We start from the raw sequence: 13,905 nt of genomic DNA, 5'->3' as shown, positions 1-13,905 counted from the left end.
TGGGCCAATCTCACAAGGAAGGAAGGGGATGAAATGTCTAGATCGTGAAACTTCTAGACCACGCCTGTGACAAGATCATGCTTTGGAATTGAAACACGATGAGTGCATACTGCATGAGAATGTTTGCATTTTGATTTGATAACACCTGACAAATCTAATTCATGACGTACCTTTTCGGAATTCCTGTGGAATACTTCAAACCATTATTATGACCCGGTCCTTCCAAAACCCTAGGATTATGATTCAATTTGAACGAATTAAATTCAATGTTATATAAGCTAGGGATACTTAATTCCGCTTTGATCCAACAAATTGTTACCTTGTGTTCTTTCCCCCCAGAATTTTTACAACAGGATATTCCTACATAATTCAAATTTCAATTAATGTCCCATCCTAACCTCGGGAGTCATGGGTTGAACAAATTTGGGAGAATTTTTATTTTACAGGGAGACTTTGTACGTTTTGACATTTTCAGTGGTCCTTGAGAAGATTTAAGCGGGTGAAACACAGTATAGTTTAGGTATTTCTAATTTCTAGTATTTGGTTTCGTCTGACGATTAGAAACTTTGTAATTATTTGGTTACGTCATTTCTTGCCAATAATCAATATTTCAAAGTTTGGCATGATTTTATGTACTGCATGGAGTAATCTCCCTGTAGATTGTCTCAAAAATAATAAAATTATAATGTAATACTTTGCCCTTTTACCCCAAGAGGCCTAACGTACTACAGTATAGGTGAAATAAGAGATTGATGCACTAAACAAACACACATGTATACCACACAGAAATCACTTTGGCTCAGTAGAACAACCCCCCCCCCCCCCCAATAATTAAAAACCCAGACTGCTGATCCATAATTCACTACAATGTGTGCCAAAGGGCTCAGTATACGTAGGCGCAGCAAAAAAACCGCGTAGGTTTGTTCATAATTGCTTTGTCATCTATTATCTACACAAATCAGTATTAATTAACCTTTGTCGAGATGAAAGGCCTCTTCAGATCAAAGACCACTTCTATTTTCTCCCATATCAACTTTGTTTCACCACTCCGATACAGTTGTTCTTGTTTGGTTTTACAAGTTATAAACACCTGGAAGGATTCATGCTCTTAATTCTGAAATTTTTCCAGTCTTGGAATTTTCCTTCTGTATTTCATTTTGACAGATCATGACTTAGAGTACAAGTTTGTGTCTGTTGTATGTTTACAAATGTATATTTCAACAGAGTTGACATCAGCAAAAGTTACCACCTTTTGTACGAACTTGTTCAGTATATGCTATTATTTTGTTTGATTTAAGTCTAATTAATTACTTTTTCAGTGGCGGATTTAGAGGGGTTGGGGATGAGGATGGGGTACTGCACTGCACCCGTTCCCCGCCTTGGTTGAACATATTTAACAATGACAATCATTCTTTGCCAATTTGGAGTCTTCATCCCCCACCTTGGGGGGGTTGGGGGGGGGGGGGGGTTACAAACTTGGGTCAAACCCCCTCTTTAGAAATATTCTGGATCCGCTACTGTTTTAGGAATGTGTCTGTGTTCTCATTGTAAGCCTTGAGGTGAAATTCTAAAGACACTATCTTGAATGGGTGTGAAATATGTTTGATATTGTTTATAGTCTATTTTATACCAGTTCTCTCCCCATTTTACCTGCATTTTCGAAATAAAATACTATATACATTATTCAGTTTATTTTTAGTGCTAATTTGGAAAAAAAGATCATGAATAAATCAATTAGTTATTCATATATGTTGATATGCATATGTAATCAACTTTTGTTGATGATTTCTTTAAAGAAAATCTTTCAAATTACATGTAGTACTTGTAAAAGTACTATCATCAGGGGCGGATCCAGGAATTGTGGTTACGGGGGACACCACTTTATGAGGCAGGGGGTCTGGATTTTATAGGACTCGAAAGATGTCTCCTATTTAGCCATTTGTACTATTTTCTATCCTTTTAATAAGTTGAAATTAATAAAATGACGCAAATTTTAAGGGTTTTTGGAAAAAATTTAGTTCACCCAATAAAGTAATTCAAGAAATCAAAAGATTTTGTTTCTCCGAGAGTGGAAGAAACTATTGATTCTTTTATCGTTTAATTCATTTTTCTGAACAAGACGCCACGATTTAGGAGGGGGGGGGGGGGGGCGCGCCGGCTGCGCCCCCGATAAAAATCTGCCACTGATCATCATCGAGCAAGTTACGTTCAGGTCCTCCATCATGCCACATGTACATATTCAATAGAACCGAAATTTTTTATTTTGATAAAATCTTAAACTTAGTTTGAATTTTATCAATGACTACTGTTAAAGTTACATACAAAACTATCATAATACATCTGTAGCATATTTTTACAACAAAATAAATTTTCAGATTTAGAGCTAATATTATTTTATGATCTATATAGACTATCATCATAATGCTTCGTGGAGTTACGATCAGATTAAATAAAAAATAGTCCACTTTCTTCTGTGTCCCCAGATTATCAATGATAATGGAGTAATATATCGTAATGATGTCAAAGTGAAAGTGCTTTGTTTGAAAAGTAAGACTTCAAAGTTATCCGAAGCGTGAGCTTTATTGAACGGGAGGTAACTTCTGATGTTTTTAACGAGTTCATACAAAACATTTGGAGTGATCGTTACTTTTTTCTTTGACATGATGTGCACAATCCATTTATAATGTTAAGTGTCGAAAAACAAATGTAGGTGTTAATTGTCAGCTATATGGTGTATATTTTTGCATAATGATGGTCAGTGCGAGATGCACAGTAAGCTTCACAAGAAAACGAAGAGGGTGCGAAGTAAACGTTATTGCAAACCAAAGCTACAACGGATTCCCTTCGCTCACCCTGTGCCCCACCCCTCCCTGACTGACCCAGTACACTCCCACACACGAAGCTATAACTGATCCCCTTCGCTCACCCTGTGCCCCACCCTCCCTGACCCAGTACACTCCCACACACGAAGCTACAACTGAGCCCCTTCGCTCATCCTTTGTCCCACCCCTCCCTGACTGACCCAGTAGACTCCCACACACGAAGCTACAACTGAGCCCCTTCGCTCATCCTTTGTCCCACCCCTCCCTGACTGACCCAGTACACTCCCACACACGAAACTACAACTGATCCCCTTCGCTCACCCTATGCCCCACCCCTTCCCTGACTGACCCAGTACACTCCCACACACGAAGCTACAACTGACCCCCTTCGCTCACCCTGTGCCCCACCCCTCCCTGACTGACCCAGTACACTCCCACACACGCTGACATTGTATGCTCTGGTTCCAACGCACGAAGAAATTAAAGCATACAACTCCCTCTGCATTCAGATGCAATTAGACATGTACATATATTTGCCTGACTGATTAAATACTTATGAAATATACTGATGATACATGTATATGTTTTTTTTCAATGGACCCTGTGTGAAAACGTAAGATCCCTGCGAAGAAATATCTCTAAGCGCCATAACCATTTCATAAAGGGGGGGGGGGGGGTAAAACCTGCCGATCATCACTTGCAATTTATAATAGATAATGACAATGTCTGACTTTAGATGTATTGAGAATGTAAGTCAGTTAAAAGTATATCATACTGTATTTCTGAAATCATCGAATGTCTGCGTATCCATGGGCTGTATGGACCAGAAGTTTAGAATGCACAGAAAGTTAAATACAATATGACATACATACATGTATATGTCCCCAGATTCCTTTGTATAACTGCATGGTTGAAATTAATAGCAAAAATGTATATATTTATGTAACTTAATCGTGAAATAATTCAATGATTATTGAAATGAATTTGATATTCACTTTGTAGTGTATAAATTACATGAATTGAAAAAGTGCCAATTTAATTAAGAGATCTAGACAGAGACCAATTTAAATGAGTAAAATAATTCATTAAAATTACACATTTACTCTGTTTAGAAATACAAGAAATGTGAGTTGCAAAAAAAGTATTTCATAGCAAATGTACATCTTTAGTTCAGATCAATTACATTGACTTGAAAAGAATACATATACATTTGGTGCCTGTGTATAGCAAAGTTTTCAGAAAATCTCCTGAAAAAATTATGGAAAATGTCAAGAACCTAGACAGCATTTCAATACAAAAGTTTTTAAGACATAAAAAGCCTTGAAATTAGCTCCATTCTTGAAAAAGTACAACTGTATTCGTGGCACATAATCTGCAATTCATAAGACAACCACTGTAAACAAAGTACATCGAAAACTCCTAAAAATGTCCCCAAAACAGTGGTAAATTCAGATATATATGTTATATGTGAACGAAACACTCTATACTTTTGTTTTCTTGTGTTTAATACACAAAAAACTGTAATATGAATGCAGGATTTTGATTAATATTTCCAACAACAAAGTAGACAAGACTGAGAAAAAATGGCGGAGCTACAGTTTTTGTGTTTTACAGGGTGTTGAAAACACCTTAGAATACATTGTATCTTAGTGTTCCAAGCTTCAATATTTCACCTGAGGATAGAATGATAATAGGAAATTTATTCTAATTGATAAAACACACCTGATTCAGTCATTATTTTTAAACATTACTCTTCAAACTCACACGAAGTGGTATGACACACCAAAATTTCCTCGTTTCCCGTCGATTTTCTTTCTATCTTAGATGTGTTTCAATGCAATGATATATTCATTTTGTAGGCAAAACATCTAACTTTTGATATATTTTAACAATATGTGCATTGGTCAGTAAATAATAGGTTAAATCAACGATATTCTGAGGCAAGAAACACAAATATAGAAATATAGCCGACATTTTGTTAAATTAAAGCTCGCACTGTTGGGTGCTTTCTCAGACGTCCGCGCTCGCTCTATATAAAGCGCGCTCTGCGTATCTGTGTCATTACACGAATTTTCTCTGTAGTGGAAGGACGTGCGATACCTAACAAACAAAAAATGTCTGCTGCTGCCTCACCTGCACCAAAGGCCAAGAAGGCTGCCAAGCCTAAAAAGCCCGCAACGCACCCTAAGTATTCCGACATGATCAAGGCAGCTCTCACAGCTTTGAAAGAAAAGGGAGGATCATCAAGACAAGCTATCCTGAAGTACATCGTTGCTAACAACAAAGGTATCAATGCTGAATCCGCATCTCTTTACGTTAAAATGGCACTGAGAGCTGGAGTGAAGAACGGGAGTTTAAAACAGTCTAAAGGTACCGGGGCCTCGGGATCCTTCAAACTTGGAGAAAAGGCCGCAAAGAAACCAAAGGCCAAGAAAGCAGCCAAGCCCAAGAAGGCCGCCGTGAAGAAGCCCAAGAAGCCCGCAGCAAAGAAACCTGCAGGAGAGAAGAAGGCCGCCAAACCCAAGACGAAGAAGGCAAAGTCTCCCAAAAAGCCCAAAGCTGCTGGTGAGAAGAAGCCCAAGAAAGCTGCAAAGTCCCCAGCAAAGAAGAAGGCACCTGCTAAGCCCAAGGCAAAGAAAGCAGCAAAGCCCAAGAAGGCCGCAGCGAAAAAGTGAATACAGTGCGGAAAAAATGGATATAGTGCTAAGTGAAGTTTGAACTATTTATTTTGTACATATGTACAGAGACTCACCTGACTTACCTGTAGACAGTAGCTGATGTGTTACAATATTTCATATTCATCGGACTTCAGATGGCAGCGAAGCATACTCATTATGTACGACTGTTTTATGCAAGGGGCAGTGTGAGAGCGATCATTGACTCATGTTCATCAGTATCATTTTATATCTGTTAACAGAGCTTACATTTTCACTCCATGAGTGTGTACATATTCATCATGTTTTTAATTATTATGTGTCTTGAAAAACGAAGAAAAACCTAATATAAAAATTATAAAACTAGTCAAGGTGTTTGTTTTTATTGCATAGTTTCCCATTGAACTGTTTTGGTGTTCCGTCTACAGAATATTATACTTGGGAGCTATCATTGATGGTGGAACAATGAAATAAGTTCTTGCTGAAACTGAGCATACAAATCTACAGATGTATAAGAATATATCCTGGAGAATAATTTAATAGATCACGCCGGAGACTTCCGAATTCTTCTGGTTCAAACTTCCCCCGGAGTTGAAGACCCTTTACCTTAGGTATGGGTATAAAATAATTGGTATGATAGCGCTTCGTTCGAGTGTTGTGAACGAACATTTTGGTTAGCCATAGTCGTACAGTGTAAGGCTAGCTACTAATTGCGATCTTGGGGATTTAAAATGTTGGATCCGCTACCATATGTAGCGAGCTGCTCTATGTTAGATCTGAGACTACTTTATAGGAATGGAATATCTGGTTCCAACAATAATTTACTACATTCTTTCTGAGTTGGTTTGTAAATTCAATGTAATTTCGCTGTAAAATCTTTTGCACTGATGCTGTCGGATATTAGGTTTTTTCTTGTCCTCCTTCCTCCTTGAACTTGCTGAAATATAAAAAAAAAATTCAATTTTGTGTTTTATATTGTAATCATAGGGGCTCGGTTGTCAGATATTGAAGCTTTGTATTATTTGTTCCCGATTATTAAATTGATGTATTTGTGTTATTTATTCCCGAATGATAAATTATATTAATTAATGAAAATCCGCCATGCACCAAAAAGTGTACTAAAGCTTTTCTGATCACATTTTGTCAGTCGTCCGTCTGTAAACTTTTTACATTTTCGATTTCTTCTCTAGGACCACTGGATCAATTTCAACCAAACTTGTCCAAAAGCATCCTTGTGTGAAGGGCTTTCAAGTTTGTTCAAATGGAGGGCCATGTCCCTTTCAAAGGGGAGATAATCACAAAAAATAGGATGGGTCATTTAAAAATCTTTTCAAGAACCACTGGGCCAGAAAAGCTGAAATTTATATGAAAGCTTCCTGACATAGTGCAGATTCAAGTTTATTCAAATCATGGCCCCCGGGGGTTGGATGGGGCCGCAATAAACGTATCAACACTTCGCGAAAGTTACGTCCCTTGTCCGCCATCTCCCGGATAAAAATCGTATTTCCCTATAATACGTTGGCCTTTGTAATTTTCCTATCTGTAGCTTTGATTGCTCCAATCTGGGGCATTATTGTAGTTAACTGCAATTGATGGAAAAATAACAGATGTCCATTAACTTAAATTGTATGAAAACTTGGTAATTGGCTAAAATTCAAAGTGATAACACCTTACATTTTGGTAAGGTAAAGAAAGAAAACTTGGTTTTTCACCGATTGACCTTTCGCTGACCCTACAAAGGGACGTAACTCGCAGCGAAGTGTTGATACGTGTATAGGGGATCAAAGTTTTACATAGAAATACATAGGGGAAATCTTTAAAAATCTTCTCAACAAAAACTACTGGGCTAAGAAAGTGGAAATTTACACGAAAGCTTCCTAACATAGTGTAAATTGAATTTTGTTAAACATGGCCCCCGAGGATAGGTTGGGGCCACAATAGGCGATCAAAGTTTTACATACAAATACATGACAATTCAGTGTATTTCTGTTTTATAAACTTTACTCAGAAAATACTACGTTGTATTTCCCGATGAGAAAAAGAAAGACACTTTATTCAGACTTTAAAACCTGCTCTCAATAGCTTACTGTGAAATTGTTGGCTCTTATCATCTATGACGTCATAACAATGCTTAAAGATACACTACAGCTCATTTTGCGCAAAAATCATGAAATGACAATTTTCCCAGCGCTTTCTCAATTTTTGTTGCATTGTTGAAAGTATGAACTTTGCGAAAATAACACTTATCTAAAGTTAAAAATTATCGTTTTAACGTAAAAATTAATACTTTTTGATGGCCTATACACAAACTATCGAGTCTCCTCCTTTCAGTCTTCAGACGCATGCGCATAGACAGTAAACAGTGCAGCATGTCGTCCAGAGAGAGAAAGTGTAGTTGATAGATCTAGAATTTTGAAAGATTCTGTGAGAAAAGAGGTAAAAATAGCATGAGATAAAACTCATACGTGAAGTAAAATTTACCTTGGGATCAGTATGACCGATGGAAAACAAAGAGCTCGGAGAAACACATGTAACTCAGTGGCGGATCTAGGATTTCCGAAGAGGGGTGTGAAAGTCAAAGATTAGCCAAAGTAATCGGCCATTCTGGTGCAAAATTTGGATTTTCATTCACAATCTGTGGGGTAAAAAGGGAGGGGGATCCTGGCCCCCTAAATCTGCCATTGAGACTAGCTGCGAAGACACCACGTTTAAAAGTAAGTGCTATTTTTATCTGAACACGACACGTGTTAGTTGTAAAAACAACGGTCAATGGGAACATGGAAGGTTTCTGTTGAAATAATGATTTGTAATTACTTATTATAAGGAGCAGGGAATAATCTTATCTTGAAAGGTGAGTGTGGACCCCCTTGAAGGGGAATTTAAATAATTTCCTACAGAACACCTTTGCTGTCATTCAAAACCACGTGATGTAAATAAGCATTCAAAAGTCCGAGTCAGCATGAAGAAACCTTTGAATTCCGAACGATCTTCAAAGCGCAGTTGAGAGTAAAATGATGCATCCCAATTGTTCAAAATTGTCAGTATCGATATGAAATTTATCATTTTATCAATACATGGTGACTCAGGTGAGCGATGTGGCCCATGGGCCTCTTGTTTAAATGTACATATGATTCACCTTTTTTAAAACTGCGTGGTTTTTTTAATGGTGGATTTTATTCAGGTTCATTATTTGGTAATCCGAGATTCCTCTGACTCTAACCCCCTCTTTTATATTGTGACATGTGCGGGGGAGAATCAATCAATCATAGGCCTATAACATAAAATCTTTGATCCGCTCAAATGTCCTTTATCACTCGGCCATTTCCGAGAAGACGGAAAAGGCCGATCGATGTCAGATTGAAGCGGGCTCGTCATTCTTAGTATTACAACATCCGGGTATTAGGCAAGAATGGAATATAGGTCACACCAAATTTCTGTCAACAAATAACAAAAACCTGTAACTTTTGTAAAGCATAAGGAATGGCGACTCCGAGGGTATATGGAATGAGGTATATGCCAGTAAGTACGCTTTTTATTCTAAGGTGTGTCCCTGTGATGATTTGTTTTTTGGAAAGTTTTAGGTGTTGAACATTTTGTATATCATCCCTCATTGATTTGCAGGGCGAACCCCCAGGGACAACCCGAGTGTTGCGAATAAAGATTCTGCAGGGTACCCATTTGGCAAAGAAGGACATATTTGGAGCAAGGTAGCTAATATCCAGTGATAAAAGCGGAATTTTTAAAATGTCTTTAACGTGCCCAGTCGGTTCGAATTTCCTCCAATTGAATTGTTGAGTTATCGTTCTAACGGTATAACCCCTAAATTCGGCTGTACCCTGAAACCCCCCCCACCCCCATTTTCCTTGGATAATACGTGTTTCGAATTAAATCCCAATTACAACATTATTCTTTACTGGTATTGAATGTTAACTGTCATGTCAACCAAAGAAGCAACAGAGCTCTACATTCATGAACTTTGTAAAGAAATAGGTTTTAAACAATTAATGCAAACAATTCAATCATGGATCATACTCCTTTTCCTGAAATTTTTTTTCATCTTATGTCTTAATGGCAATATATCTCTCCAAAATCAACTCTCCATCGAAGCTATTTTAGTGTTTGTAAGTCTGAATACAGGAACTATTGATAATAATAATAGTATGGGTATATACTTATTACTATACCACCCCCTAATAAAAAATTATCAAGGAATGAAACGAATTTTTACTAAATTCTTAAATTAAAAAAAAAGCTCTGAAATTTTGCTTTTATTGTCACCCACACTGAGGTTCTTTCTGATCTGTGGCGTTGGTGGCCTAGTGGTTAGGCTATCAGACTCTCGACCGAAAGTTCGTGGGTTTGAGTCCTGGCCACGGCAGGGCTGACGTTGTGTCCTTGGGAAAGGCACTTTACATGAATTTCCTCACTCCACCCAAGTGTAAAAGGGGTACCTAGCTATAGACAGTGAAAGATATTGTTAGAATGTTAGTGCTCTAGCGCCTGTAACGGCAGCTTGCACTGTATGCTTCCCAGGAAGCTAAGAAAGTTCTAGATTGATATAAGGTCTGCCAGGGTAATAATGTATTGTAAAGCGCTTTGAGCAGCATACACTGGAAAAAGCGCTATATAAAACCAATCATTATTATTATCCAGCAATTTCAAAATTTATGTTATTGATCCACCTTAAAAATAATCCTCAAGGAGGTGTATAACTCACAGTATTCAATAGTTTTTTGCTACCACTATTTGGCTCATTCCATTGTTTGTTCTGGTGCCATGAACATTGTCACTTGAATATTGGAAAAGCAACTGATCTCATTAAATATTGTGATGCAGTTATACATAAATGTGTTAACACCAGAAAGGTTCATTTTCATATTTGAAATTGAATAACAATCTGGTATGGGGATAATTGTGCAGAAAATATAAATGTATTCCCAAGTAACAAGACAGCCATTTCAGGGACTGAAAGTGACTGTTTAAGTACGTCTTTGTCAATAAAACAAGTTCTATTGCTTTTAATATTCACCATATTCATGAATGGTAAGTTACATTTTATTGAATCGTAATCTGGATTTAAGAAAAAAAAATTTATGTGGTTTCACTGAAAAACAAGTGAAAACTATCACACTGAAAAATATTTTTGGTCACATTTGGAAGCCATGGACAATTGATATTATTATCTAGTGCACTATTTTTAGTACATATTTTTTTTTTTTTTCCAACTTTACTTAGCATAGAAAGGTACACACAATGAGCAGGGGTGAAACAGTTCATCACGTGACCTACTATTACCTGATCATGTGACAAACTGTTTCCCAGTCACATGAGAAACTATTATCCAATTAGCAGCCCTTGGTGGTGGTGAAGACCCTGGAAGCTGCCTACGGCCTCTGACAACAGTTTCTGGGTCATCACCATTTCTTTGGAGCAATAGTTTTGACTGTTTTCCGAATAGGCATGAAATAATTGTCGGCTGCAGTAAATCGTTTCACACAATCTACAGCAAATTTTTTTTTATCAGCAATTAGAAACAGTATTCATGTTAAATTCAATAAAGGTGGTATTCTTTTTCATATGTAATGACAATTCCTTGAGTTAATTCCCTGCAATAGCAATTACAGGGTACCAGGAGTCCCATTACAGTTTACACTGTTATTTCAATTGTCAGCAATCCAGTGGGGATCTGGCTTAGAATAGGTTCTTAGTACCCCTTGCTTATCGTAAAAGGTGACTAAATGGGGTGGTCCTTCAGATGAAACCGCAAAAAACGAGCCCCCATGTCACAGCAAGTGTGGCACAATGAAGATCCCTCCCTGCTCAAAGGTGTTAAGCACCGAGCATAGCCATTAGGCCAAAATTTTACAGCCCTTCACCAATGGTGACATCTACAAATGAGTGAGGCCACATTTAAAAATATGTTTGTTTCCCCTCTCCCGACCCTAAATTTCACATATGGGTAGGTAGGTAGGTAAAAAGTGTTTTTTTTCTACAACAATATTTTTTGTACTAAATTTCCATGGCAATATACTAAAACATAATACAAGGTAGTATGCTTTAAACCAATCAGTGAATACCTTTAATAGGGTGACCTGTAGAAGTGTAATTGTTTGTTAATATTTGTCATTTTGTTGATGGTTGTCTCTAATAAAAAAAAATGTCGCTGAAAAATATGAATAAAAACTTTTGGGTCGGCGGGAATTTCACTGGGTCGGTCGGGCGAGGGGAAACAAACTATCTTTTTTTTTTGGCCTGAAAGATTCTTGAGTGGGACGTTAAACAATATACAACCAACCAACCAATAAGGATGTAAATTTTATAAACTGATATAAATTAAATCTATTTGAAACTTAAAATTATATGTTAGTTACACAATATATTCTTCAATTTCAAACTTGTTTTACTTATTGTAGAGAATTCAGTGTTCTTGAAATTTACCATCTTCACAAGTCAAGGGTTATTGATTCGTTACCTCGTACGAGTTAACGAATCAATAACCCTTGACTTGTGAAGATGGAAATTTACCAGTCCAAAGGATTTGACTGCTTAAAATTTCCTCAGACCCTGTAAAGTTCACAGTGCATTTCATTATTCTGACAAAAATCTTGAAATATCTGATACCACAGAAATATATTTCATATATATTTCAAGAACTCTGCAGAATTTCTTCTACATAAAATGATTTCAACAGTTGGAAATTTCAGATTGTTTGAACAGTTCAATTCATATCAATATGCCAGTTCCTCTTGACAACTGAGGAATGGTTTTGATCTTTGAACAGAAATCACAAGGTCACTGACCAATCAATACTAACTCAAGTCTGAAAGTCTACGAGGTAGATACCATTGATATGCATGCTTGTGCATGTTACTTTGGTATGGACTTTACTCATTTTTATTCAATAATATTTACATTTCAAATGTTGCCTTGGATATCTCTGCAAAATGTAGTGATAGCCATTTCCTCATGAATGTGTTACGGTAGTAATGTGACTCTGTGTCATGACATTACATTTTTGTCAAAATTGTTGTGAAATGTATCATCAAAATTGACCTACAGGTATTTATAACTAATCATATATAGTTGTTGATAAAAAAGAGTGATTTTAGAAAGACCGAAGATGAACCTATATAAGTAGAATGTTCTACACAGTTAATCTTAAGTGTGTGATGATAAGATAGGATTTATTGAAAAAGTGAGTCACAGAGGTATATTTTGTGATAAATTTCTAAAGGTAGTGGTCCATGAGTGAAGAATAGTCTGGTACCCTGTACCTGTTCCTATGATATAAAAACGTTTCATTAATCTGGTACCCTGTACCTGTTCCTGAGATAAAAACTTTTCAATAGTATACCCACGTCAATTAGATCAATTAGGTATTTTGCAATACCTTTACATAAGTGAGGATGTGATTTACATTGGTGAACATATTTGTATATTTAATGACCTAACCAACAGACGAATTTCTAAACATTAATCGATAATATATGTAAATGTGTAAATAAATACTGTTATTCAGAGTGACTTCTGGTTAACCATGTGTGTTTTGTAAGTCTTATGAAATTTTTCTCAATTCTGTAATTTGATAGTTGAGAATATAGAAATTGTCATAGAGTGTTCAACAATGATTTTGCCAGAAATAAAACTAGATAACAGCAATGCCCCCACTCACATGTAAATGAAAGTTTATCACATATTGACTAATCTGATTATACACATGTATTACAGGATTAATCTGATTGTACACATGTATTACAGGATTAATCTGATTGTACACATGTATTACAGGATTAATCTGGTTGTACACATGTATTACAGGATTAATCTGGTTGTACACATGTATTACAGGATTAATCTGGTTGTACACATGTATTACAGGATTAATCTGATTGTACACATGTATTACAGGATTAATCTGATTGTACACATGTATTACAGGATTAATCTGATTGTACACATGTATTACAGGATTAATCTGATTGTACACATGTATCACAGGATTAATCTGATTGTACACATGTATTACAGGATTAATCTGATTGTACACATGTATTACAGGATTAATCTGATTGTACACATGTATTACAGGATTAATCTGATTGTACACATGTATTACAGGATTAATCTGATTGTACACATGTATTACAGGATTAATCTGATTATAGACGTAATGTACATGTATTACAGATGTTTTTTAGGGTCTGCAGAGGGCCAAAATAAGGCCCCATTCTCAATGCTAAAATACAGTTATTTCCCCCCAATTCTTGCTTTAAAATTCCCAAACATTGAAGGCAGATCAAAGCAGGGTAACCTTCTTGTTCATGAATCTCCTTCACAGGCCCACATAATACAATCTTTGCTTAAAATTGTTAATTAACTTAAGTGTACTTTTTTTGGGGTCTGTGTACATGTAAATGAGTTAAGCTTTG

At 36.5% G+C, this 13,905-nt stretch overlaps 2 protein-coding genes across 3 annotated transcripts in view; both read left to right on the top strand.

The window, feature by feature from the left end:
- Positions 1-4,875: 4,875 nt before the first annotated feature.
- LOC125651700 (histone H1-delta-like) lies at positions 4,876-5,842 on the top strand. Its single transcript, XM_048880410.2, has one exon. It carries the CDS (start codon positions 4,937-4,939, stop codon positions 5,495-5,497), a length of 561 nt encoding a protein of 186 aa, XP_048736367.1. The 5' UTR covers positions 4,876-4,936; the 3' UTR covers positions 5,498-5,842.
- Positions 5,843-8,849: 3,007 nt separating this feature from the next.
- Positions 8,850-13,905, top strand: part of LOC125651694 (E3 ubiquitin-protein ligase NEDD4-like) — a 56,418-nt gene continuing 51,362 nt past the window's right edge. The window contains exons 1-2 of one of the 2 annotated variants that reach the window (XM_048880401.2): positions 8,850-8,995; positions 9,098-9,183. In XM_048880401.2, the coding sequence (XP_048736358.1) occupies positions 8,957-8,995; positions 9,098-9,183 (125 nt within the window). In that variant the 5' untranslated portion in view covers positions 8,850-8,956. The remainder of the gene's footprint in view (positions 8,996-9,097; positions 9,184-13,905) is intronic. The other variant, XM_048880402.2, reaches the window with a different exon arrangement.

Source organism: Ostrea edulis, chromosome 5 (assembly GCF_947568905.1).
Source record: "Ostrea edulis chromosome 5, xbOstEdul1.1, whole genome shotgun sequence".
NCBI lineage: Eukaryota > Metazoa > Mollusca > Bivalvia > Ostreida > Ostreidae > Ostrea > Ostrea edulis.
This window is presented reverse-complemented; position numbering and strand designations above follow the sequence as displayed.

What these genes read in the sequence shown, in the direction of transcription:
- LOC125651700 (XM_048880410.2), top strand. Translation starts at nt 4,937, where the DNA reads ATGTCTGCTGCTGCCTCACCTGCACCAAAGGCCAAGAAGGCTGCCAAG.